At 39.0% G+C, this 27,991-nt stretch overlaps 1 protein-coding gene across 23 annotated transcripts in view; it reads right to left on the bottom strand.

The window, feature by feature from the left end:
* Nucleotides 1-261: 261 nt before the first annotated feature.
* The window catches only part of WNK1 (WNK lysine deficient protein kinase 1), a 162,046-nt gene continuing 134,316 nt past the window's right edge, over nucleotides 262-27,991 (bottom strand). For 6 of the 23 annotated variants that reach the window (XM_058744105.1, XM_058744106.1, XM_058744107.1 and 3 more), the window contains 21 exons: nucleotides 27,455-27,913; nucleotides 26,416-26,697; nucleotides 25,615-25,703; nucleotides 25,359-25,521; nucleotides 24,821-24,937; nucleotides 24,326-24,499; nucleotides 24,032-24,089; nucleotides 23,783-23,905; nucleotides 21,766-23,213; nucleotides 20,557-20,640; nucleotides 18,455-18,538; nucleotides 17,739-17,799; nucleotides 14,861-14,934; nucleotides 12,877-13,532; nucleotides 12,011-12,213; nucleotides 10,389-10,583; nucleotides 9,372-9,464; nucleotides 6,856-6,897; nucleotides 4,906-4,932; nucleotides 3,766-3,953; nucleotides 262-3,259 (listed from right to left, as the gene is read on the bottom strand). In XM_058744105.1, the coding sequence (XP_058600088.1) occupies nucleotides 2,942-3,259; nucleotides 3,766-3,953; nucleotides 4,906-4,932; nucleotides 6,856-6,897; nucleotides 9,372-9,464; nucleotides 10,389-10,583; nucleotides 12,011-12,213; nucleotides 12,877-13,532; nucleotides 14,861-14,934; nucleotides 17,739-17,799; nucleotides 18,455-18,538; nucleotides 20,557-20,640; nucleotides 21,766-23,213; nucleotides 23,783-23,905; nucleotides 24,032-24,089; nucleotides 24,326-24,499; nucleotides 24,821-24,937; nucleotides 25,359-25,521; nucleotides 25,615-25,703; nucleotides 26,416-26,697; nucleotides 27,455-27,913 (4,938 nt within the window). In that variant the 3' untranslated portion in view covers nucleotides 262-2,941. The remainder of the gene's footprint in view (nucleotides 3,260-3,765; nucleotides 3,954-4,905; nucleotides 4,933-6,855; nucleotides 6,898-9,371; nucleotides 9,465-10,388; nucleotides 10,584-12,010; nucleotides 12,214-12,876; nucleotides 13,533-14,860; nucleotides 14,935-17,738; nucleotides 17,800-18,454; nucleotides 18,539-20,556; nucleotides 20,641-21,765; nucleotides 23,214-23,782; nucleotides 23,906-24,031; nucleotides 24,090-24,325; nucleotides 24,500-24,820; nucleotides 24,938-25,358; nucleotides 25,522-25,614; nucleotides 25,704-26,415; nucleotides 26,698-27,454; nucleotides 27,914-27,991) is intronic. The other 17 variants (XM_058744115.1, XM_058744129.1, XM_058744125.1 and 14 more) reach the window with 11 other exon arrangements.

The raw sequence follows: 27,991 nt of genomic DNA, 5'->3' as shown, positions 1-27,991 counted from the left end.
ATGTAGCTTACCCCGATTTTCCTTTTACCTTATTACTACCTCTTGTTACATGGATTTGGTCATATGTTCATCTTTTGATTTTGACACCCTTACCACTTTCGTCAGAAAAAAAACTCTTTTTCTGAAGCATAATCTTAGTTTAGTTCAGGACTGCTAAAGAGGTCCTGGAGTTAGGAATCTAGTTATATAAATTGTACACAACTCAACAGTGAGCTAATGAGATCATGAAAAGGGAATTTGCTGGAAATGAAAGCCCACAGCTCAACAAAAGCAAGTTTGGTTTATTTGAATGGTTTCATTAAATAAGTCTACAAAGGTAACAAACTGAAGCACAAAGCGCAATCTTACAAGAAGCGCAACACCCAGAGTTAGTGCAAAATGTACAATTAACGGCTGCTGAGAAACCCCCAAGGTTTGAATTTAGTTTATTTGTTTTTCTAAACAGTGTACATTGTTAAATAATGTAAGGAAAACATTTATAATTCAGAAAGATTTTTGTAATGTGGAAAAAGATACTCAAAGTGTACTATTAACACAAAAATAATTTAAACAGTTCAGTAGCGCTAGTTCATTCCTCTAGGCTTCAGTTATTTCATCCACAGGAGGGAAGAAAAATCAACAGTAAATAAAACCAGTTCTTACTTTTTGTGTGTAAGTGAAGAGATCTCAAAATTAAGCCAAAATAACAAAAAATAATGTGCTGCATTTGGTTCCCTCGTTCCTCCAGTAGAAAGTATAGTTTCATTCATCTTAGGTGGTCCGTTTCTCATTTACTCAGCACCTTCTTTGTTCTATTCTTACTCTTACCATCTCCCCAAGGATCTTAAGCAGAGAATAAATAAGTAAACAGCTTTGAAGTAGGGCTTGGAACCCCTGTTAATTTCTACTTTCCTAAACCTTCAGCTCTCATTTGCGTCTTTGGGACCTAGGCTAACTTAACACAGGACCCATGAAGGAACGGCAGGACAGGACAGCCAACCAGGCTCTTCCTATTGTGGGGATTCCTGGGATGTGCCAGTTGAGGTGGGTCAGAGATCAGCACTATGTTAATTTCCCAACTCAAGTGAAAAGAAGCACCCCCTAAATTAAGAGTTCTAGCTTCTTTCCCCATCTTCAGAGATAACAGAGATCTAAACATAGCCAATTAGGAGTATTTCCTGAAAGCTCTGAAAATAACAGAACTGCCCATTACAACTAGGCATAGCACTAAATAATACTGATTGGTTGCAGTTATTACTTAAGGGGAGTATTTGTTTATATGAAAATGTGAGAATATCAGTTGCAATTCTAGAAAAAGAGGTGGCACAACAGACTTAGGATTCTGCAACCATCTGGACATCACATAGGAAATGAGTAGGAATAAGCACTCTTTCTTACAATGCTTAATTCAGATGTGGGTCCACTTTCCACAAAATACAGTACCCCAAGCTGGGAAATGCAGGAGACATTTGCAACAAGAGGAAAGCAATCCATACAGTTTTTCTTAGAGCAACTTTCTCCATCTGTGACTCTTCACTATCAGTTTCCCAACTTAAAAACTAGCCCCCACTCCCTTTATATTCAGCCATTTCTACTAGGTCTTGTCTGTTCCAGCCTGGCTCAAGTAAGGCTTATGGCACCCACAGGCCAGGCATCACATATCTTCATAACGAGTTTGTTCTCCCATTCTTAGTCTTCCTTTTTCTTCATTTATCACACACCACCCTTAATCTTTTAAATTGTCCAATTTTGTTACGAAACCCCTCCTCACTGTTCCTGAAACAGAACTTTCTGCTTTCAACCACTGATGTCAACTTAACTTCTCACCCTGCTCATCTTACACCTGCTCTAGACAAAATTGAATGACTTAAAAGAAAAAAAAAATACTCTTTCAGTTTCCCTTTGGCATAATCCTCTGCTGGGGTCACATGGACCTATTATCCTTTCACACGCCCTCTGCTGATTTGGGGTCTGATGAGAAGTTGGTGCTAATGGCAGAAGCAGTAGAAGTCCAAGGCACTAAAATATCCAGCAAGCAATACTGGGAGAACAGAAGTATTCAAGTACAGTAATTTATACAATCTTACATTCACATTTATTTATCTACTACAATGGAAATACAAAGGAAAAAAGCTAAAGTGTCTCAATAAGTAAAGGACAGAGCTTGCTTTTTTTCAACTTTTTAAACCTTTCGTATTTTACTCTTAAAACTACTGTTGTCCAACAACATTTATATATCACAGTGTTTCCACATCAAAACTGATGGCAAAGTTACATGTCCGCAGGGAACTTAATTTTTTTTCCTAATTGCTAATGCTGCAGTCAAAGCTGCTAATATCATTTGCTTAAAAGCACTAATGACCTATCATAAGAAAGGGTTGAAACCTCAGTCCCCTGGTGTTTTTCACTGGGTTCTAAAGAGCAAAAAGAAAGAAACAAAAGAAGAAACAAAGAAAGAAAAAAAAAAAAAGGGAGGGGGGAACAGGGTAGGAGAGAGCCCAATAGGTTTTTTGTTTGTTTTTTTTGTGTTGTGGTTTGGATTCTTGAGGGAATAAGGGATTTGGGGTGGGTACCAACATTTAGAGCTCCACCCACTTGAAAATCCAGATGGGGTTTGGTTTTTCCACTGACTGAGCTCTCTTGTGGCTTTCTGATAAATGATTCTCTTTCCTAGCCCTTGCTATTGGGTGTAGAGAACAGGAAAGCATAGTTTGAAACCGCCCCATCACAAGAAAGCTGCTCTTTCCCTCTTGTTCCACTCCAATAAATGGTGAAGGGGGAGGGAGATTCTCAATTCTGAGGGCTCTAAGCGGTATTAAAAACATTCCTTTCTGGCAAGAAATAACCAGTTAAATGCAGCACTAGTAGTTAGTATATAGGCTACTTTCCCATTCCCCCCTCCCGCCCACCCTTCAGCATTCCATCTCCTGCCCCCAAATCTACTCGGTTAATGTCTCTAGGTCTAAGTGGTCCGCAAGTTGGAACCTGGGGGGTTGCTGATGGATTTCTGCAAATTGCTGATGTTGAAATTCTGTAAGGAGGCAGTTCCCACAGGTTGGAACTGGCCAAGTGGCTGTGGTGTTGGGCCACCTGTCCCACTCCACTGAGTGCCAAAGGGGGGAGCTGGAAAACCGTACTGCTGTGGGGGGCACATGGACTTGGTGAAGTGACCTAGAGAGGTAGCTGATGCAGCAGAGATGGGGGCAGAACCACCCAGGTTTGAGGTCATGGAGATGCACAGCTGACCAGGTGCGGAGAACTTCCTTGCCATTCCAGGGCCCTGAAAACAAAACAACTACATGTAAAGTCCGGTGTGGGTGTAACCCATGGGTGTGAAATGGGTAGTACTGAAATATAATTCTAGGACTGGGGCTGGTCTAATCTTACAGGGTATAGCGAAACCAAAACTCGCACCAAACCTTCCATAATAATTATCGGCTTTTTATACTTAACATGTTAGGGTAGAATAACTATTCTGATTGGAAGTGGGCAGAGTCATGTGCTTGTGTACATATGCATATGTAGTTCAAGGCTTCGAAAGAAAGGGGGAGAAAAAACTTTAGTTGACAAACAGGGAGCTAGAAATTCAGGGAAGAAAAATAAAAGGGCAACCGGGTGATTTCTGTTTGTTTCTAAAGGGGTTAAAAGTCATGAGCTACTACGGAAGGCTGTGGCATGAAATGTTAAGCACTAGCCTGGGTACTTGATATCCTCTCTGAATTCAGATGTGTGCTAAGTGATACTCTTGACAGATTAGGGAAATGGCAAGAAGGGAAGAAGACTTGCCTCATAATTCATGTGTCCTTTGCTTCCTCTCCTGCCTGAAAGATTCATGGCATCTCGGGCCCAATTGTCTACCAACTTGTGCAGATCATCTGTAAATGTGCCCTTCCTGCTGGACGTCATGGCAGGAGGCTGAGCTTGGGCGGCTTGGCTGTTCACTGTTCCCCCGACAGTATTTGTGCTGCTGGTCCCTAGGATTAAAAGAAGCAACAGAATACAACCATTAAAAGGAGGTTGGGTTTTGGCTTCAGGAAGAGGGAAAACTTCACAGGATGATGAATGGCAAGCCACTGAATGGGGAGAGGATGAGTTGGGAAGCCATGCAAGACGGGAAGGTTCCAAGGTCTTGTTTAGCCAAATATTTTGGCATAAGAGGGTAATGAAAACAGGTTCTCTTCAGGAGTTGCAGATGAGGCTAAAAAACTCAAGATGGAGGTAGGCACAAAGGGGAGGGACCCCTTTCTGCCCATTCCCATGGCATCTAGAGTACGGAAAGTAAGTTTCAGTACTCTATTCCCAGCATCACGCTGATGAGGGAGGTGTGGTATGGTCAGTGAGGCTCTAGAATGCTGCAGAATGCAGGGCAAAAGAGGATTTCTTGAGCACTGAGGCAGGGTTAAAGTAGGAGTTAAAGGAAAGCAAAGGTAGATGCTTGGCCCAGGAAAAGATGGGCTTCCCACACCATGTGGATACTGTGCCACAGTCTTTAGCCATTCTTTAACAGAAAGAGGTGATAAAAGAAACAGCATGCTCGGTTCAAAAAACCTTTTTCACCTGGACCCATACACACAAATTTGTAAACAAACTCGGGAGGAATGAAGGCTTCAATCTCTCCCAGTTGCCTATGAGTTAAGAACCAAGATTAGTCATGAGGAAGGTTCTCTGTGGTGTGCCTGAATCTTTCAACTCCAGGAACACATGGTTTTCCTGAAGATGACCTCAGTCTCAATTGGTTCAATTGGTTTGTGGATTCTCACCCATTCCCCCCTTTCCCAGGAGAGCAAGCAAGCACTTGTATGTGGAAGCAACAGGAACATTCAGCTGAGGAAGGAGTGCAAAGGGAAGGAGGAAGCTTTGAGGTTATGATGAAGGAATTCTATTTCTATGGTTTGATGAGAAAGGAAGAAGGAGTCTGTGTCCTGCCTGATTTCGGCTCTGCTGGAGGGCACACTGAAGATTATTCGAAGAGGCAAGTTTTAGGGAAGAGGGAAAGAAAAGTCATAATCTTGTTTTTTTTCCCTCACCCCCCACTTTCTTACCAGAATTCACATTTGCTGCAGAATAAATAAAAGCTACTAAGGTAAGTTGTGAGCCACTAGGCCTTAAGATATCCAAATAATGCTGGGGGCTAAATAAATGCATCCATTTTCCTGCTTTCCAGGTCGAAGCAGCACCAGAGCACAGCAGCATGCCCGAAGCAACTCTGCCATTTAAAAGCCCTTTATAATCCACTGCTGGTCTCAAGTTTATACCCCACTGCCCTGGGAATGGCACACACAAGCACGTCTGTATTAGAGGAACAGCTAATTCTGAGGTGAAGCTGCAGAGTGAGGAAGGTCACATGCTTCTTACCACCAAGGCAAGACATGGATTACTGCATTGTGTGTATTAGCTCACTTCTGAGGGCCCAGTGGAGCCACAAGGGGATAGCTACTGCACATACAGCGTAAAGGGCGGAGTAAGTTCTCCTGTGGGACAGGAAACCCAAGTGGAAAAGGATAAAAGCACAGGAAACAAACAGCTTTCCTTGAAAAGCAAGAGAGACCGTGGTGGGGAAGCACAGAGTGGGAAGCACAAGCAATGAGGGTGGCAGTCGTGACAGTAATAGAATCCAGAAAGCAAGCGTATCACATGCATGAGGGCTATTTTCCTGTTTGAACAATAACTGGTGAGCTTGATGATGAGTGAGACAATTAAAATGAAAACCAGAAACAATCACAAGTGAGAAGAACTGTCACAAGCCAAAATGAGAAGCTCAGTAGAGGTGAACACTGCTTATTCACAAAGAGCTCATGCTGGGGTCACACCTCTCTAGTCTCATGCTAGTCGTCTCTGATGCTGTGAGGCTCCTTTACAACCAAATTTCATTTTTCATTTTCATCTGTCTTACACACTACTGGATTATGAAGGTGGGGTTTATACCATGAGGAGGTTGGCCGTACAGTTAACCTTATTCTGGCTTCTGAAAACAGGCTTTCCCATTAAAGAAGGAAACAAACACATCCCTCTCTGACGAGAAATTAATGCCTGGGAAAAGTTGACTACAAAAGCTAGAAGCATGGATAGTGCATTTAGTCCACTTTAGTAGGAAATGGTTTAAAAACACTTATAATACATATATTTTTGAGGATGCTGCTTGCCTTCCAGAGAGTACACTGAGTAGCCTCTAGACCTTTCTCAGTTCTGCTGCAAAGCTCTAGGAAGTAGTATATATTTTACCACCCCAAATCCATTTTTTTCTCCTGCCATAATACATTTCCCCTATGTCCCACCACCAGATCCCATGAACGATAACCTACTATGAGTCACAGCTTATTGCCCAGTACCCCAAATACAGAGTTTTCTGACTGTCTAGGTGGCTGATTGGGTAGTTGAATTGCATGCACGTTAATGAGAAGCCATCAGCCTAAGAAGCCAGACTCTACGAAGTAGTGCTTTTCTCCTCCCCAATCTAGCAGACGCCTCCTGCTGTGATATGAGGATGCGGACTTTTCCATGTTTTGACCAGTGCTGATTTTCCAGTGGGAGAACAGCGGCTGGCACATATCTGCTAACTAAAGGGCTCTCCCCAAAGAGCCAGGCATCCCTGATCTCTCTCTCTATCATGGGCATCATCAATCCATAATTGTCACAAAGCCAGGATCACAGAGGGTCATCATGTGAGAGCACTGACTAGGAGGTGATTTCTTAATCTGTAAGGATAGTCAGAGGTCAGCAATTAAGCATGTTAAAAAATATATCAGAACAGGGTGCAGAACTAGACAGATGGAAGTTGGGAAATGAGGGCGTTGTGAAGCTTCAGGGTTCCAAGAACTCATGGATAACAGGCTTTGCAATCAAGGACCAAAAATAACAGAAAGAAAAGATAATTACTACAGAGCTGGTTGCAAGGACAGACTTTTTTCACCATCTTCCCTGAAGCACAAAGAGAGAGCAACGTGTTAAAGACAAAGAAACATCAGTGTAAAATATTTAGAATCTCCAAACAGCACACAAAGTGCCAGCAAGAGAAAGCAGAAAGAGAGACAAGTTGGTGGGACCTGGGAGTCCCTGCTATGGGTACAGTTCTATGGGACGCAGCTTGCTAGCTGTCAGCCTTCACGTGGTTATCTGATGGCCAGTGGCACCTGGCTGACGGCTGAGCTTCCACCAGTCTTTGTATCTACAAGTAATGCTCTGCACTAAGGTTCTGGGGGAACCTGGGGGAAGAACTCCAGTCTCTCAGGTCTTACTGCTTGAATTTCAAATACCCAAGCAGTCTTTCCACTGACCCCGTCCCACTTTCTGTTTCTCCTGCTGGGTTGTTAAAAAGCACTCGATAAAATGCATTAAACAATCCTACCACAGTAGACTTAACAGTACCATTGTTACAGTTTTGAATCCTTTTAAATCGGCTAATATATTTCCAAATCCTAGACATACATACTAACCCCGTCCCCTCCAGAAAAAAATTTAAAAGTATGTGGAAAACAAGCAACTTTTGAACATAAATAAAGCGTTAAGCCAAGCCGTGCTTCCAAACCATAATCTATTTTGAGAGCACAGAATAACGCATCCCAAACTAAAAAGACCCTACACCTGGTAAATAAATGCCTGTTTTCCTTTCCCTATTTGCTTTAAATCTGCCTTTCGTAATTTGTTTACCAAGGCTTACATGATGTATACTTGTGTGCCTTCAACAGATGTAGGGCCTCTCGTTTTAGACCCAAAAGGAAGTGGTAAGATTTTATTTCTAACCACTTTCATCTGAACAATTGTGTGCTACCACCTACCTTTAAGAGTGTGGTGAGAATTTAATTAATCTGAAATGTATCACTCACATTGTTCTTCACAAAAAAGCCTTGGTTCTCTTTCTTCCCTCTTCGACGTTTCAGGCTGTATAGCATAGGCCTGACATGTCGCAACCTACTTTGAAACACTTGTCTCCTCCTATTAATGTCATCTCATCTTGCCAGCTGGACATAGGCTTATTTAAGTGTCAAGGTGCTAACATGCTTGGTCCAGCCTAGTGTAACCAAACATCACACATGCTTTGGAAAACTACCAAACTGGATAATGTCTTCCACCTCCTTCTTTGTTCAATAGTCCTGGATAGTGATACATGAGGCCCAAGGACCTCTGAACCTCAGAAACAGTGATGTCCTTAGCACATGCATTTAAAAAGCACTTCAGTAACCACATCAGAAGTTTGAGGCCTCAGCAATGAAGATCTTTTTTTTTTTTTTTTCAACGTTTTTTATTTATTTTTGGGACAGAGAGACAGAGCATGAACGGGGGAGGGGCAGAGAGAGAGGGAGACACAGAATCGGAAACAGGCTCCAGTCTCCGAGCCATCAGCCCAGAGCCTGACGCGGGGCTCGAACTCACAGACCGCGAGATCGTGACCTGGCTGAAGTCGGACGCTTAACCGACTGCGCCACCCAGGTGCCCCTCAGCAATGAAGATCTTTAACCAAACTCTAACAAAGGTTTTCTACTTGAGCCTTATTTTTGTGTTTAAAATTTTTATTCCAGTATACATTTATTGACTACCTACTATGTTTCAGGTAGGCACTGGCTAATTAGAAGAAAATGATGTGTGCTTCCCAAGAGCTACCAGTGTTTGTGCACATGATCTTATTTTTTTGTACAACAGCCCTACGAGAGAGGCATCATCTTCATTTCATATTTGGGGAAGATGGGCTGGGAAATTGGGTGATTTACTATTTTGCCTTGCTTTTAAGAAAGCTAAGAAATCCTAGCAATCATGTTAAAGAGACCATTTTCACTGGCAGGCCCTGGGCTCTGGTTCTTGAGAATAAATGCTTGATCAGAATAACTACACTGAAACCCTTTTTGAACTATCAATTTTAGGGAGTTAGAAGGTAAGGGTGGTGAAAGGATCCAATGAAGAGATTCTAGCATCATTTCAATGGACAGATGGCCAGGCTAAATTGAGAAGAAAAAAAAGATTTCAACCTACTCGGAAAAAGAATAAAAAAATAGGGTGTAATTTTCCCTTGCTGCCAGGATCTAAGTACATCAGTGGTCAAGATGCTTTCTGTCACTTCTAATGCCAAAGCAAGGGGTGGAAGTGAGTAGGACTATGGACTTCAGTCTTTATCCCAAATGACCCTGCAGTCTATACAGCATTACCACCTTTTCTACTCTGTCATGGATCTATAAAGAAGCAATTCTACCAGAAAGTTATTTTGAAGTTTATAGAAACCTGTTCTTATTTCTACATCTTTTATCATAATTAATATAGAGACCCAAACTTCTGAGGGTAATAGTTCAGCCAAGCCACTGAGTAGATGATATACAAAGAGACAAATGAAAATGGACTGCATGAAACATCAGATCCAAGCAGCAGAAAAACAAGGACGAGGAAGGAGTAAAGGTGTTACACACAAAGAGCCAAGCAGGGCGTACTCAGAAATCGGGTCCTCCTGCCACCAGGTTTGAATGTCACCTGCTCAGATGCACAGTTAAACTTCGCACAGCCTGTGAGAGGGGAAAAACAGGGAAGAACAGAGAGAGAAGAGACAGAACACAACTACAAGATGTTAGAAACTTGAGGCTGGAGTGGTGAAATGCGCTAAGATGGCACACAGAAGAACAAGCTTCTAGGGAAATGTCAGATAGGTAGGACAGGAAATATTAGGTCTCAATTCCCTTACTTTGCAAAATGTTGAAGCTTTTCCCAGTGTGAATAATAATGCTAGCTGGTTTGTGCTCCCGGCAAGCAAGCACATTTACCTAGTCCAATGATGATCTACCTTTACTATCTGTGATATTGTGGCAAAAGCACCTAAGCAAGTTACCTAACTCTTCTCTTATTCTTTTCCACCCAGACACCTAAGTTCTTCCAATTCTCGTTCTATCGTTACTAGCAGCGTTCTGCTACAGGAAGGTTTTAAATGATCATTAATAAATAAAACTCTATTTAGGAAGTAGATTATAGGTAACAAATCGAATTGTAGGGCTATTTATCTTAGAATGCCACTCCCATACTTACAAGTTAAAAAAGTCTACACTGGCTAGGCAAATGCATTAGCTTTCAGAAACTGCTAAAACTCCTTAATTTTGGTCCAGGAAATCTCAGTCTAGTATTAAAGCGTATGTTGCAAATCCCAAATGAGTCATTAATTTGGTTAAGTCCTCATGTAAGTCACAATACAACCTTTTGCTGTAATCCTTTGAAAAAACCTATTTCATCTGATAGGAGCAATGAATTCACCTAATACAATCATTACTCAACTTCCCTTTCCAGCTCAAGATCCGAAAGTGTTTTAATACACAGGCTGTGTTCTGGTCAGCCGGTCTTCCAACTGACCTTAATAGGATGCTCATCAGGCTTTTGTTGCGGATATGGCAGTATCTCCATTTTCATGTTTTTAGAACATGTTGATTGCTTTGATTGCTTACCTTGACCTGGAGCAGAAAGGCTTGGTACTGAAATGGCACCATCACTGGTGAAGGCTGAATAGAGGTTGTCACTGGAGGGAGATGGCTTAAGGGGCTGTAACAACTGATTCTGCCCAGTCTCTGGGATGTTGCCAGGAGGGTGGAGGGTCTGCTGGGGGTGCAAAACTGAAGTGGCACTCTGACCAGACAGGTTACCTGCCAAAAGATAAAGTGGCATGAGGAAACATGTCCAGCTTTCCCAATAAACTTAACAGGCACTATTCTTATATTCTTATTCTTCAATGTGCCCCACTAAGTGACTAATAATAGGTCAAAAGCTGTAAGTGATGAAAGAACAAAAGGCCTCACTAATGGGAGGGGAAGTGAGAAATGACATGAGAATCAATAGGCAATAGGGCTGGAGTAACTATTCCGAAAGACTTAGTTTAGATAACCTAGATGGTTCCCAAGTCTCAGCTGAGTAGAACACGCAGTGGATATGGGAGAATTCCATTTTACAATTCCATCATTGCTTTTAAAAACCTGTAACACTGAATTGGTGCAGGATACAAATAGGTTTGGTGGGCAGTCTCTGCTTAGTTTTCCTTCTAAGTATGTGTCAGGTCAAGTACAAAAGTGGTGTCAAAAATAATGCAGATGACTACAGAGTAATACATATTTAAAATTATTTGTGGCAGGTGGTTTTTATTCCCTAGTCAACTGTCTTGAAATTGACCAATTTCTCTGTTCCCTACTAATTGGCAGACTAGCAGGCCACTCAAAAAGTATGTCAAAATTGGGATCAGGATCTAAATTAGCTGATATCCTTTATAATCACATTTCTACTAATGAATGGGTTCTGATGTACTAGAGAAATGGTTTGGGTTTCTGAAAGCTTCCAGAGAATGGAAAGCTGCTAAGAAGTTTGCAACTGCTTTCCAACACATTTATATTAGACCTGGAGAACAACTATGAGGTATAAATTTATTTCAGTCTTTCACTTTACAACCAATTATCTGTTAACATTCTCATAATTTCACCAAAGGGTAAGAATTCTATCACCATTAAAATAGACAAACTGTAGTTCATTACAAGAGATTATGAATTATTTTTTATTACAGCCACGAGCAAGTTCTTTATTTCAATATACATAAATGAAATAAAAACTTTAATCAGGAAAATTACCACCTAAGACATATCCAAACATCTAAATGAAATTTACATTCATCCCAGCTGCAATTATGGATAATCCATTCACTGAAAGGAAAAACCTACCTGAACTTTTACTAAAGTATTTTCTTCCAATTGACTATGAGTTTGGTGTAATGTGAATTATATGAGTAACCAGGCAATGCTAAGTGTTTTATCCTTAAGAACAACTGTAAGTGGCTTGGGTAATGGAGGTAGTTAGTAATATGGGTTACAATGGAATAAGCCATAGTACTCACCCTTCCATAGACTCAACAAATAGAGGTACTATAAATATAAGGAGTGGAAAAGTCAAGGAAGCAAGAATATTAGGAAAGTCAAACTCCTCTGAAATTTAACAAAAACAACAAATGGCTCAATAGGTTACATATAGAGTCAGGAGACAGAAACAAAAGATGGGACAGCCAAGGCTGACCTAGTCCATGGCTTTTTACCTGAAAGCTGGGGGCTTTTATTCCCCAAGGAACTGCTGCGACTAGATTTGCTGCCTTTGCTTTTAGTGGGTCGCCTTCTTCTCCCTGCAAGAGGGGCAGCTGGGGGAATAATGACAGCAGGGGGAACCTTGCCCAGTTTGGTATATAAAGATTCAATTTCATGCTTCTGGCGACTCTGCAGGTCTTGAATCTCTTTAAGATGTCTGTGAAAGATAACCAAACATGAATCAAAAACATGATAATCACTTTTGTTCAAATGAGATTTAACAACATATTCTTTAAACTCTATTCAAGTATTTACTTACTACTCATGAATCTTTCCCCCCTCAGTGTACTTAACGTAATTTCTTCTATTACCTTGAGATTCTAGTTTGTTACTTCATATTGTTTGGCCTCCATTACCCAAGCCAAATTCCAATAAGCTCCTAACCAACAAGTAGTTCATGATATGTTAGGAGAAAAGATTTCCTGATTTTTGAGGCATACACAGGGGTACTGAATTTGCTACTCTGGACCAGTGTGTCAAATATGATCTATAAAACCTGCCACATAATCAACATCCATTACTAGATTCATTTGGTAGACTATTAAATTAGGTTAATAATGATAAAAAGTGCTATTAAGAAAAACAATAATATAGTAATAATACAAAGGTGCTGAAGAAGTTCTAGAAGTAGAAATGCTACGGGTCCTTATAAATACAAGACCTAATGAGAACTACATTGAGGAAACTAGCTTTTGCATAGCACCCTCTGTTTGAAAGAAATGAGATATAAGCATATTGCAGTGAAAAGAATACTAGGCACCAGGAGCTAGATCTTACTATGATTCTGCCATTATTCTTTTACAGAAGAAAATACACTTACTTTTCTCGTAGTCTTCGCAGCTCTAATTTTAAATCTTCATCTTCAATATCTGACTCATTGTCACTACTCATGTAAGAGGAGTTGAATGAATTACTAAGGCTCTGACTTAGATTCTGGATAGGGAGGCTCTTTGAGCTCAGCTGATGGGGGGAGTGTGGACTACCTGAACCATCATCCACATCCCTGCTTAGGAAGGCGGCCTCCAGGTCAGAAGATGGCCCATTCAGATGTGAAGGCTCTGACAGTTCAGGCTTTTCTTTCTTTGGTATCACAGCGGGGAGAACAGCTTGTTCCAAATCCATAAAAGGAGGAGATGCCATTGGTCCCTCTTTCTTTGCCTCAGCAATCTTGTCTTCAGTTCTTGATACAGAGAAACGACCTACTTTGTTCGTTGTAGTTGTCACCTGGAAGCGTCCTACCTTTGTAGGCTGCCCAGTTTCTGACTTTGCTCCCAAGGCAGGAGTTTTGTGGGCACTATCTGGCATATCTGATGAGATGCTACGGATCCCATTAGGCTCTGTCTTCACCAGGGTACTTTCTGGACTACTACTTGATAGTACTGAGGACTCTGAAGTGCTAGACTCAAAATGAACAGACTTTGCATCTTCTGACTTATTTTTACCCTCTTTTTGGACATCCTCCATTGCAACTGAAACCTGATGGAAAGAGACAAAAGTGAGATTAAAAAACAAAATCCCCAATATTCAATTTTTAAAATGATAAAAAATTGAATTAAAATAATAAAAAAAATTCAATAAAAAAAATTGAATCACTTTATTTCCCAGTCAGTATCTCTTTACATAAGCCCCTCCACCTTCACTGTGAAAATAAATGGAATACCATTATAGAGAACAAGATCTGTACTGAGATGTACAGATTAGATACAGATTCTCAGTGGCTGGCTAAGCTTACTAAGTTAATAATTTACCTCCAGATCTCATGTTATATACAAGACTTAGATTTATGTCCTTGTGGAAATATAAATAACAGGGAATGGAATCTTGAAGGTTGCCTGTGAATATGAAAACTACAAAGATTAAAGACAATGAATGTTAAATGCCAGCTAAGCTTCAAGAATCAACATAACTAAATGGGACCAAAAGGAGGATCCAGATCCTTGTTCTAATTTGTCCATGTATTATAAACTCAGCCCAGTACAAACTCTCAGAACCTCAGTTTACAAATGAGAAAAATATCAACTGCTATCCCCAACTCCCAGTGCTACCATGAGAATAACTGGAAAGCAGTTGTGAAAGTAGTAAAAAATAAAAAAATAAATAAATCACTAGTTGGACCACCTCGGAAAAGAAAACGATGTATCACTTGATGTTGACTCAGTATTTTCATTTCAGAAATTAATCCTAAAAAATTGTCCTAAACATAGAAAATGTTTCCTGTTACATTACTTATTACGATAGAAAAATTTGAAACAACCTAATGACTAATAATAGGTGAATGGGTTAGGTGAACCAACTACTAGATTGGGGAAAAAAGCTGTAAAATCTCATTCAGAAAAGCAGGGTCAATTGTACACACATGTACATAGAAAAAGGAATGAGGGGAAACACACCCTAAAAAGTAATCCTGGGTGGAGGAGGTAGGTAGGAAGACGGGGTAGACAATATACTGTTTCTCTACTGTACTAAGTATTCTGCATTCCTTTAATTGGCATGTATTATTATTATTTTTTAAAGTTTACATATTTATTTCTAGTAATCTCTACATCCAATGTGGGGCTCACATTCATGACCCTGAGATCAAGAGTCACATGCTCTTCTGGCTGAGCCAGCCAGGTGCCCCAGAAGGTTTTTTTTTTTTTTTTTTTTTTAAACATTTATTATTTTTAAGAGGGTAAAATGATAAAGAACTATAAAAAAGATATATCATCAAATTGGCAATTGTGTCCCAAAGGTAAGTAATAATTTTATTATATACCTATTCACCCCAAAGAGGAAATCAAGGCAAGGGAAAGTAATGGTCTTACCTGGAATCGTCCCATCTTAAAAACACCAGTTCCTGAACTAGTTCCCAGGACAGGACCTTCTGTGATTTGAGAAACTGAAACAAGTACATGGAGGAGAAAAAGAACTTAAGTTAGCATCTCTTTTTAGTTAGCTTCTTTTCCTTTTGGTCAGAAATACAGCAAAATAAAAGTACCTATGAGGTGAGAAAAATGGTCTGAGGCAAGGAAAATTTCCTTACCTTCTTTTCTTCTTGGGCTTTGTCCAAAAAGGAAAATAGTTATTATTTACTCTCCTTACTAGATACCTTTAGTCTGAAAGATACTGTTTGTGAAATACTGTCAAAGTCTGAAAATTTATCATTAGTCCTCTACTTTTCCTTGTACACATGTACAGATGATATGTTATTGTTAGGAGGAATAAAAGTTACATATAAGCAAAGCAGCTTCAAGGCTTAACTACAACATAAGAGATACTATAAAAACTAAGGTTAATGGGTAGTAAGAATTCAATTACTCATTCTTTAACTCAAAGATAAAAATAAATGAAGAGAATTATGAGATTTTACTTAGGATATCAAAGACGCATTTTTAAAATGAAAATCATCTATGACAACTTGGTTTATACAACACTTAGGCAAAAATCTTAGAACAGGAAGTACAAGGTGTCAGAATCACTGATAAATAGTTTTGAACAACTTTCAAGCCGCCTAGGTCATCCTTTCTAAGGACAACCACTTGAGGTTTTTTTTCCTAGAGATAATATAGACATATACAAGCATTTTCTTTATTTTATACAACTAGTAAGCTCAATTTTATACAACACTGATTTTGATATTTTTACAATGTATCTTAGCATTCCATATTGATTTCTCATTCTTTTTAATGGCTGCAGTGTTTTATGTCTGTCTGTATGCTATATGTATACAAAGTACCATATTTTAAACAGGCTTCTGTGGATGGACATTTAAGTTTTTCAGAACTTCTTGCTATTATAAGTGTTCTACCAAGTATTTTCTTATGAATCTGTGGAATACCTAAGAATGGATGTGCTGAATCATACCCATTTAAAACTTAGAGAGACATTACTAAATTGATCTCTAAAGAGGTTGTGTTAAGTCACTGGTGGCTATTAAACTTCTAAGTTTACCAATGAGAGGTTTAGAAATGCTATCACTTACTAGTCTTTTCTGTGATATGAATACCCACCACTGCCCAGTTTTTCATTTATCTTTGGACATCATGGCTTTTTTTTCCATGCAGAAAGTTTTGAATCTATTATTGCTTCTGTATCAGGGATCAGCAAACTATGATCATGGACCAAATTCAGCCCACAGCTTCTTTCTGTAAATAAATTTTATTAGACTACAGAGCCAAACTCATTCATTTACGTATGGCCTATGCTGTTTTTGGGTTATAATAGGACATTCGAGTAATTGTGACAGAGACTATATGGCCAGCAAAGCCTGAAATATACAACTTTCTGGCCTTTTATAGAAAGTTTGTTGATCCTACTTCAGACAGTTAAAAAAAAAAGAAAAGATTTCTTGTATGTTTTTTTACAGCACTATTTTACATTATCATTTTTCATCTTTGACCTATTTGGAATTTATGTTGGTCAAGGCTGGCATCTAAGCTTTCTTCCAGATGGTTGTTCAGTTGTCACAAAGCATTTATTGAAATATCCTAGCGTTTTCTCACTGATTTAAAAGCCCACCTTTTTCATATTTCTTCTTTATAGTTTGTCCATTTCTAAACTTCTCTAGTCTGTTCCAATGATTTTTTTTAAATGTTTATTTATTTTTTGGTGGGTGGGGAGGGGATGCACATGAGCGGGGGAAGGACAGAGACAGAGAGAGACAAGAGGATCCAAAATGGGCTTTTCAATGAAAGCAGAGAGCCTGATGCGGAGCTTGAACTCATGAACTGTGAGATCATGACCTGAGCTGAAATCAGACACTAACCAACTAAGCCCCTCCATTGATTTTCAAGTCACTTCTTTTAAAATGAGAGTGAATTCAGAATATAATTGCCTTGAAGATAATTTAGAGAGGTTTTAAGTGAAATTCAGAATTTAAGGAAGAAAGAAAGATCTGAGTATTCAGGTAATCTTATTAATAGTTATACAGGGAAACATGTAGGTGGTAGTGAGGAGAATGGATAAACTACAAAAGGAACAATATTAAGTGTTACACAAAAGCACACTGAATAAATACAGCTCATGTTTAATTATTTTCCCTTTTGAATATAAATGGTTCTAAGAGAAAAGGTGACAGAAAATAGAAGCTTTAAATTTCCTACTCTGTGGGGGGACTGGTGATGCAGTGAAAGAGATTTACAACAAAATTCAGAAAAGAAGTAGCTGATATGAACTCATGACCAAGAGCATGCTCATAAAAGTTCTCATGGCAATTTTAAGTTGTTACAAAATCTGGAAATATGCTTTGCCAAGAGACTGTGTACAAACACGCCAATTCTAAAGACTCCAGAAATGGAAAAAAATAATGTTTAAACTGATTACAATATATATTTGTATTTCTACCATCCATGCTAGTCAAGCTTATCTCTACCTCTATCTAGTGTCACAAAAGCCAAGAGATTAAGGTAAATTAACTTTTATAAATAGGCCTGAATTTCCTTCTCTCTCTTAGCAAGGGTCTATCCTAGCTAATAACAAAGGGTCTTATTCCGAGAAACTATCATTACCTTTTGCATGCTAATATTACATGTTCCAAATATTAGTATTAAAGTTCCTAAGTTATGAAATACGTAAAATTGTTCTTTAAAACTGTTCCAAATACACCTACATTCTTAAGAATGTCTTTGAGATAGTAAACTCTATAGTCAATTATAAAGAGGACTGGAAATGGTATAACATAAGAGGAAGAAGGATGCTTCTCACCATCCTTCTGAGGCGGTGTTCCTGCTTCTGTAACTGCTGCTGGAGCCACCACGGACACAGGCTGCAAAACACATACACACAGATACCACAAAATCTTTAGCTTCAGTCACTCTTAAACTGTTTTGCCATGCTGCCTTTCCTCTGGTTTTTATAAAGGGCAACAGAAATATAGTATATGTGAAGAAACACTTGTGTCCAACAGAGTTTTTTTTTTTTTTTAAGCCTAAAAGTAAGTCTGATGTAAAAAAAAAAAAACAAAAACAAAAAAATTTTAAGAAAAAATTCTGAGTTGCTTCTATATTGTTGTTTGTTTTTATCCTGGGATACGTAAGAGTATAACTTGGATAATAATAGAAAAAATAGTTTTAATCAGAACATTATTGTATCACAAGCTTAAAAGGAAGAAGTTAACTTTTAAAGCACAGCTTCCTCCAAAGCATAAATACAAAACCCATAGAATTCATCTATGGTATAATTCTAACCAGAGGCAAGACAAGAAAAGTACCTTTCAAATCAATAAAATATTTTCCACAGTTATACCACTGGGTCAGTATTAATCTTAATCTGCTTTATTTCTGTTTGCTGGAATAAGCAAAGACTCTGAATTAATGCTTTTAACTCTGTAGGTGTTAAAGGTATTAATAGGTTAGAGTATGTTTTAGGAATGTGATACATTAGGATTATGGAAAGATTCTGGCAAAATTTTCAAAACTTACCCCAACTGTAGATGTCACCACAACAGTCTCTGGACTAAGTGTTCTTCTCAATTGAGCATCAAGATCTTCCAGAGGTTGCTGGGACTGAATGAAACAACTACAATAAGTAGAGGTCTTTGGCATATTCAGAAGCACTACATATAGCTCATCTAAATAAGGAATACTCTTTGATGCTTTAGAGTGACACAACGTAACATCTGTCTAGTCACTGAATATAAAACTCAATATATTAAATATTAACTTATATTGCTTGAATGATATTTTATGTCAATTTCCCAAGCCTTAGAGAAATTCAGTCATATTTATGTTTTTACAGTTTTGAAGTCTATGTTTGATGTTCCTTAAAGTGACACAAAAGTTTCTACCTGTCCTCTCTTTAAAAATATATTCTGGGGGTGCCTGGGGGACTCAGTTGGTTAAGTATCTGACTCTTGATTACAGCTAAGGTCATGATCTGATGGGTCATGAGACTGAGCCCCACATTATGCTCTGCACTGATAGCACAGAACCTGCTTGGGATTCTGTCTCTTCCTTTCTCTCTCTGCCTCTCACCCTGCTAGTAAATAAACTTAAAATATATATATTCTGAAAAATGTATCAAGATATTTTGGTAGATTAATTTTTTCTTTTTTCTTTTTCAGTTTGGTACATCTTTCTGAGAACTTGTCCTTATGAATAAAAGATGGCATTAATGTATTTGATCACTATCAAGGATACTATTCTTTTCTTTAGGTCTTAATCTATACTTCTTATACCCTATAAATGGCAGCAAAAAGGAACTGGAGGTCTGGGCATTCCAACCTGTTAACCAGGTCTTACCACCATTCATCACAAGGCCAGTAACTTTTTACTTTTGATACAGGCCATAATCCCACATCTATTTTGGCTTCTATCACTTATTCTTCTACAGCCTTCATTTATCCTTCTCCCTCTCTATATAGGCATTATCCACTAAACCTCACCTCCTCACATCTTATTTGCTGTTTCTCATCACATTTGAGCCTGAATACGTGTCTGAATACATGTTTTTAATGAGAAAACAGGTGTAAAACCCCTAACTTACAGACTTTCACAATGCATTTTTTCCAAAATGTGGTGACTGATGGAGTGAGTTCTCTTTGGAGTTATTACTCTATCATGGCAAGTTCTTTATATTCTACTGTACAGCTGTAGAAGTGATAAATTCAGACTTCTTGTGTTAGCAATTTATGTTTTTCTTCTATATAATTCTAAAATAAATTCCTGTTTTAGTTTCAATGTTTACTACTTTGCTCACGGCAGAAGCTTTTTCATGGTTATAATGGCTTCATAATAACTACTTTCCTTACGGGACTTCAACTAAATAAATGTGTGGGGTGGTGGGGTAGGGTAGAAAAGGGAAATGATAATTTAAATATTGCAGGCAATTCTGATCACCATTGGGTAGACCCAATGAGCAGATCTGAGTGTGAAACAGGAATCTCACATTCATGTCACTGCTCTCAGTTCCTGTATGAGTAATCTCATGCTAACTAAACTGTGTAGGTTTTGTATTGAAAGATAAAAGACATATTTTTCATGAAACATGACCCTTATATCCATCTATATTTAAGCCAATTACTTTATTTGTTGGTCACTGAAAGAAATGTCAAACATTAGAGAAAAAACTGGTTGACTGAACTCACAGAAAAGGGGCATTATCAGTTATCTTTTCCTAAGGAACTTTCAAAGTTAATTCTGATTACTTGTAATTTTTTACTTCCACAATGGTCTAGAGCCTAATCTCATTCATCAGATGCAATTTCACTATTCTAGAAAACTGTGAATGATAGGAGTTATATTTGTCTGGTAAAATGTAAACCCTGCTATTTTCTTTCTTCATAAAATATGAAAAAATATTAATATCAAATGTGTTCTAGATGACTTGAACAAAAGAACCACGAAGCTTCTTACTTTAAATAAGGCCTGGATCATTAGCTATATACACTGTTTTAAGAGAAAGTTGTTACTAAGTCAAAACTAAAGAGGAGCCAGAAGCCAAGATCATGCAATGGAGAATTTAAATAAGCTTTGTGAAGGAAAAAGTAGGAGCACAAAAAGAAATCTGCCAAGTCTTGGGGCACCTGAGTTAGTGAAGGTCCTGGAAAAGGTGGCAGCTGCTCGCTGGGTGGAGTACCAGCTGGAAGTTCAGTACCCACTGGCAGCACCTACAGACAATGAAGGGAAATTCAAGTCCATGAGAAAGACTACATACTGGCCAGTAAATCAACTAATTCAAATGCAGAAATATAAGAATAAAATATATCTATAGTTAAGGCATGATTGTCATCTGGCTTATATTCTGGTATCTATCTTAAATAAAGGACATTATAACCATGATACTATTATGGGGTTACTACTACATACCAATAAAATGAATAGTAAAATTTAGTGGAAGGTTATTCCCTAGGGAAAACAGAATCAAAGGCTGTATGGACATGAGAGGCACAGTTATTCTCGAGCCACTGTTTTGGTACAGTATCATCAGGCTTTTCCTAAAACAAAGACTTTTCTGAGAAAACAATTCAGAAATAGCCAAGGGGCAGGTCTGATAACAAAAGTCATCAGAAATCTAACACTATTAAGCAATTTGTACACAGCCTCTATTACTGGCCGACTATAAGAATTTTACAATCAATGGCAATGCAGAAAGATAAGTGAAGCACAGAATATAGTAGAAAAAACACAGCCTTGTTATTTGGAGAAGATCAGAGAGACTGAAGATAGAAGGAGAGGAAATCCACCATAGCGGAATTGGAAAACACATTTTAGTTAACTTATTCCTAGGATTAGATTCTTTTTCCCTGTATATGAAATTCATCACCAACTTCCAGTTTTTGTACACCCCAAATTGTACAACTGTGGAACTGAAGCAAAGCAGAAAATCTGCTTCATTCTCATTGAAACAAAGATCACTGTAAACTGCTATTACTATGTATAATTGCTAGCAGAAGCATTTAGCTTCCTTTTGGGATACAGATTCCTTTAGCTGGTGCCAATGAGGAAGGAACGTCTGTATTTTACCTGATTATTATATAGCCTTAGAAAATCATGTAATATAATTAACCCCCAAATCTTGCCATATTCCAAAAAAAGGAGGTCTCTTGTGTTCAATGTATATATATCCTAAAATAATTTTCAATTTATTTAATAAACACTTAATGTCTACTATAGGCCAGGCCATCTTTATAACTACATTTCTAATTTGCAAGGCTGAGTTGAAAAAAGGCACTTACGGGGTTGGGGGAAAGAATAATCATATTTATCAAATTATTTCAAAACAAGAATCTTACTGGAGCTTTAGTTAAAGGTGGCTTTGATGGAGCAGTTCCAGCTTTCACTCCTGACGTAGTGGTGACTGGGGCGGACACATAGCTGACTGGGGTGGAAACTTGTCCAGGTGTGACCACTGGTATAACTGACAAACCAGTTGTCCCTAATGGCAAACTTGTTGGTGGTAAGCATGTACTTGTAGTAGAAGTCATGAGCTTGCTTGGTGCAACAGCAGTGGTTGGGATGCCTGGTGCGACAGTGGTCTCTACTACCAGTGATGTCTCCAGTGAGACAGATGCATGTTGGGCTCCAGATGAGCTGTGTTCACTAAAGAGAGACCGCAGCTTTTCCTCTAGAGTCTTTATGTCATCAATTCCAGGAGCCTTGGGCTGTGAGTCAGCATCTATTTCAGGACAGTGAGTGTGGGGCTGGTTGGGAAGTAAAGCTGGTTGAGGCTGACTATGAATTAGTGTCTGCTGCACAGCAGGCACACTGGCAACAGGTTGTACCAAAGGTGGGATACTAGGTACTTGGGGTAATAAAGGTGTAGAAGTAGGTCCTCCTGCTTGAGGAAGGACAGGAGTAGAAGCTATAGCTGATGGGGTGACCAAAGGATGCACCCCACCAGGCTGAGAAACAGAACTAGATAATCCTGCTCCAGGGGAGGAAGATGATGATGCAGACAGGGACAAAGCCAATCCAGTTGTACTGCTATGAGATGTTTTATCTAGTGAGTGTGCACTAACCACCACTGTTTCAGCTAGAGTAGGAGCAGAGGTGCTGCTGCTCAGCTGAAGAGGCAGCTGGGAAGCTATGCTCGGGAATGGAGTGGTGGCAGCAATGGATGTTAATGTGGCTACCCCAGAAGTACTGCCTGTCGCTTGTTGAGATACTACAGGTGGAGGCTTAGCACCTGAGACAGCAGCACTGCCCGCAGCAGAGGCTAACGTTGAAACTGGTATAGATGGCAAAGTGCCTATGCTAGAAACAACACTCCCAGATGTAGAAGCCTGAACTGGCTGGGATGTTGTCGAAATTGAGACAACTGTAGGTATTGTAATGCTTGAAACCACAGTGGAAAATACTGGTGATTCAGATATAGGAGGTACAGGGAGACCACTTGACAGTATCACACCTGTGCAGGTGGCAACTCCACCAATCCCTTTTTCAGTGGGCACTGGAATCTCAGACTGAATTACTGATGTGGACATGTCATTAAGAGGGCTGCTAGTTGCAGGGGCTGATATTGAAGGTGTGGCTGCTGCTGTGGTTGGGACTGCAGCAATGCTACTCATGGAAGGAGGTACTACTGGAAATGTTGGTCCTGTATGACTGAAGTTGGGAGGTGCTGTATTGGGCCCTTCTGTCATTTGGGCATGTCTGAGTTCAGAAAACGCCTGTTGTAGGCTAAGGGATGAAGCAGAATGAGACAAGTTCATTCCAGCGCCATGGGATGTTGAGGCAGCAACTGCAAAGGAGAATACAAAATTCATAATCAGTCCATTTTAAAAGGGTAGATTCAAAATTGTCCTAACAATCTGTTTTTGGGTTACCAACACTGCCACATACCAACAAGGTTTAAAACTTCTCCCGAGGAAATGACAGGCTTTTTCTAAAACAGCAGAGTAAAAGAGCAGTTTGATGAAAATAAGTTAGCTTGTATGAATAGCTATTTTGAGGGTAAAAGAAAATTTAAAAAAATTTTCAAAAAAGAGAAAAAAGAAAGATAAAAAAAGAGCAACCTCAAAGCATATACAATAGTCCTAAATGGAGAAACAAAACATATTACTGTATCTACGTATTATTTATTACACAAGCTATATCTAGGGTGGCTGTCCTTTCTGGCTCTTGTTCTTTAATCCTCTCTATTCATCCTCTATTTCGCTCCTCCATGTTTGCCTATTGATTATAATCTCAATTTTCTACTCTTCTTTATTGTCTATGTCATCATTTGAATTATTGCTTGATGACCAAGCTTCCAGTATAGCACAGATGATATGGGACTGATATAGGTTTGTGGTAGAAGCAATTCCTTACCCGTATCTGATATTTCACCAGTGAAAAGTTTTGATTCTCGTAATCGGCTTTCTGGCACAGGACTCACTATAAACCGTCTTCCAGCAGAATGAACAACTTGAGTTAAAGAACTGGTAGGAATGCCTGTAAAAAGAAACCATTTAACTGCATTATCTATATATTGTCACCAACATGAAGCTTTAAGATTTCATTAGTATAAAATTTCTTAGGTCAAAGCTAAAAGCAAACATGGAAAGGAAAGAAATTCACCTATTTGCTGTGGCATAGAAGATGCAGGAATTGGTTGTTTGAATTCTCCTTCCAATTTCTACAACAAACAAAAGTGACCAAATTCATTCTCATACACAATCTTTCCCCCCACCGCCCCTAAACACAATCTTAAAGATTGGGCAAAGCAATTGGCCCCATGCAAAGAGGACATAAATATTTGATAATTTTAGCCATTGATGTAATGTGGTATCATTGAACATGCTGCATGGCAAATTTAACACTATAGCAATATTTTAAATAAACAAAGCTTCACTATGGGAATGCTGAACTTACCTGAGAACCTGCAAAGCCATAGTCATCCTTTCCCTGTAGACTCTCCAATCCCTGGTCACCCTCTGGTTCCACACTGACGTCCTCGCTGAGCATTTCATCAGCTTTTTCAATAATTTCTCGTACTTGATCCACAAAGGACTCTCTCTCTATTGCTAAGATAAAGTCATTGTTCACCTGTAAAAGAAATGTGATGTCAGTCTGATTAGCAGAGTGTTATTCATGTTTTAAGTCATTCCAATTGCCACTTTTGTAACTTCTGCCCTATCTGCACACCACCTGTACTATTATTCATTGATATGTAAGTTAATTCTTCAACACTTAGACAGGTCCTAGACAAAAATATCTCTAAATCACAGGTTTGGTGTGCTAATTATATTCACGTTGAAATAAATACAGAACTGTCAAAACAGATAACAAAATATTGCACATTTGCTTAGGGCAGTGGTTATTAAAAAAGTACTAAAGCAAAATTTGGAACTCCAAATGCAGACATACCATAATTGTTGCTATCTCCTCAGGATTGTCACCATCTAAATCGAATTTGAATGTAACCATTTTCCGATTATGAGTCTCTAACTGACATTCTACTACCCGGTCCCCTTTATTTGAAACCTAAAAAGAAAAAAAAGAAAAAGTACTTCATATCTAAGCCATATTACATATTATTCCATTACTAAATTTGAGAAAGTAATGCAGATTATCACTTGAACTTAAGCCTGATGCTACCACCATTCCCTGAAGACTTGTTGGTATTTACCTCTTAAACTGGTAGCAAGAAAACGTTAAGAAAATATTGGCCTTTGAGCTATTTCCTCATCTTCCACTGAAGGGTCTGGAAGGAGTGTAAAGTCTCTGTTCTACAAATTAAAACTTTTTCTAAAAGGTAGATAGTGCCTTACCATAAAAATATGGAATTTAACAGTATTATTTGGGTGATTAGAAAATTCTAAACTTTCATAACTATACCTGAGGCTTAGAAATATTTAAATGACATTAAGTAACTATATGAAACTCACACAGTAGCAATACTTACATTCAAAATTCTCAATTTTGGACGTGAGGACTTTTCATGACGAGAGCGACTTCTTACAGATTTTCGATAATGCCGTTTTGTAGTTCTCCCTTCGTGCCTTCCACTGGATGATGGGACATTCTCATTGCCATCACTCATTCCTGAAGCAACATCTGAATGTGCACTTCGAAAAATAAAGTTCAGTGTTTAAAGGTTTGATGTTTTGAAGTTTTATACCACTTACCAGTTAAGGAAGGAGAATTTTACTTTTACATACCTGTCTATAGAAGAGACCAAAGTGGTAGGTTGTGCCTGTGCCACTGGAAGTGGCTCTGGAGGAGCAACTTGAGAGACTCCCTGAGTACTCTGTAAATAGAAAGGATAATGGAAATCTTGGCAGTAATACATTTTATTATTCATCATCTCCAATAAGCTACACTTTTTTTTTCTTATCCCTCCCAAGTCCTAGAAGCACTAAATTTACTAGTAATTCTCAATATTCAGCATCTAAAGACAGTGGTCTTAAAATTCCAAACGAAGTTTCTAAAGCTAAGTCTCGGTATAGACTGCATGGTGTGACATCAGCCGACATAGCTGCTAGGGAGTGAGAAAGTACAACTTGCATGCAGCCAGCATCTTCCTAGAAGTGTGCAACAGGACAGGCAGAGCAAAGTGCAAAGATGATTCCTATCTTTCTCCTAATAGGGCAAAAATGATTACTGGGAGCACAGCAGGATAAGATACTTTTATGACTGCCATGGCAAGAATTTGTGAAAGGATTAAGAATAATGACTAAAGTACTAGCTAGAGAAGTGAAGTGCTAATAGGGTTAATCTTCTCCAAGGCACACTCACTTCCCAACAGAACAGCCAGTGGCAACAAGGCCCCCACAATGGCATTTCATTCTGCTGGAAGAAAAAGTCATTTAGAAGTTAGTTTGAAAATAGTCTCCACATGAGTTCTAAACAGGGGAACCTTATGTTTCTTCTTTGTCATTTTTATCCCATTGTGTGTGTGTGTGTGTGTGTGTGTGTGTGTGTGTGTTTTATATATATAAACATGCAGTAATTCCATTTACCTCCAGAGCTGCTTGCTGGGAGGATGTAGTGGGGGCTTGTTGTGCTAAACTCACTGCTGGCTGAGACACTTGAACCTGTCCTCCTATACTGCCCACAGGAACCAAAAGGTTTGATTCCACAAAAGGCTGCACCACTGTAGGAAAGTAACCCGGTGTAGCCAGTGCTTCTGTCGGCATGGGAGGGGATAGGACTGTAGAAGGGATGCAAATAGAAGCCACGCTGGAAGTGGGAGCAATATTTGAATCTCCTGGGTATTGTGGTGGCAGTCGAGGTGGGAAGCCCTGTGACAGAAATGAGGAAGGTGAGTTAGTGCAGGTTGGGACATCAAATTAGCAAAACAGCAAGACATGCACAAAAAACCAACCAACCAACCAAACAAACCAACAAAAAACGAAAGCACATAGTAAAGAAGAATAGTAGTAGTCCCATCTCTTTCTAATAATTTAAAGGAGATTTAAAGATGATTCTTGAAATGAAATGGTATACTGGTTTCAATTTAGGGGACGGGACTCTACAACTACACTTTAAATTACTGGTTTTTCTCCTTTTTCAGATTTTAATAGGAGGAACAAACTAATTCCTTCTAGAAAAATATCAGTTTTCTAGCCAATCTAAAGTGGGAGAATGCAAAAACTCTTCAAGGTAATCATTCTAGTCATATCAAGACAGGCTAATCTGAAGCTTTTTATTGGTACCATGTTGGCAACTCTATTTACCTTACCTATAAAAAAAAAAAAGTAGCCTGATGTACTTACTCTCTTATTAGCCATATCTAGCATTTAGTCAGCTTACATCAAATATTGAGAGAACCATCTTCCTCCAAGGAAGTGTCTTGAGAAAAATGGAAATGAATCATTCAACATTACTATCCTATCTTTTCTCTGAATTTTACTGTATTAGCTTCTCTAGTTGAGATCAGCTACACTTTTGTTACTGCTAGTTATTTTGACACTCAACTATTAGGTTTTCAAGTCCTTGATGGTTTACTATTAGAACCAAACCCTCTGGTGCCCTCCTTTTTGCTAGCCAAAACAATACCTGGTATAGAACATCTCCAGAGGGAAGTGGAACCTCAGCAGCTTGTCCAAGGTTAGCTGGTATTCCCATGGACTGAACTGCTGGTTGCAGGAGCTGTGGGTGAACCTGACTTGGCAGCTGAGTCACAGGCTGCAGAAGGGTTGGAAGCTGACTAGGAACCGCAGTTGGTCCCCCTGGGATCGCAGCTGCCGTAGCAGATGAGGCCAAGGTGAGCAGAGGCTGATTAACGCCAGCTGCCATTGTAACGGGAAGGGATGAGAAACCTGTCTGAGCCGCAGACACATGAGGAGTTGATATGGGAATTTGAGAGACAGGATACTGGGGGTGTAAGGAAGTAGAGAGTGGCTGTCCCAGCGGGAGGAAATGAGCACCAGAGTGGACTGGAACAACTGAGGGTTGTGTCGCAACTGGGATCTGAGGTTCGCCTTGGATAGCTGGTACTGGCTGGGAAACTGGAAGCTGGGAAGGTAAAGAAAAACAAAACAGACAGACTTAAAAAAAAAAAAAAGAAAAGAAAAGAAAAGAAAAGAAAAGAAA

Source organism: Neofelis nebulosa, chromosome 8 (assembly GCF_028018385.1).
Source record: "Neofelis nebulosa isolate mNeoNeb1 chromosome 8, mNeoNeb1.pri, whole genome shotgun sequence".
Classification (NCBI taxonomy): domain Eukaryota; kingdom Metazoa; phylum Chordata; class Mammalia; order Carnivora; family Felidae; genus Neofelis; species Neofelis nebulosa.
The sequence above is the reverse complement of the archived record's forward strand: the minus strand, read 5'-3'. Positions and strand labels throughout refer to the sequence as shown.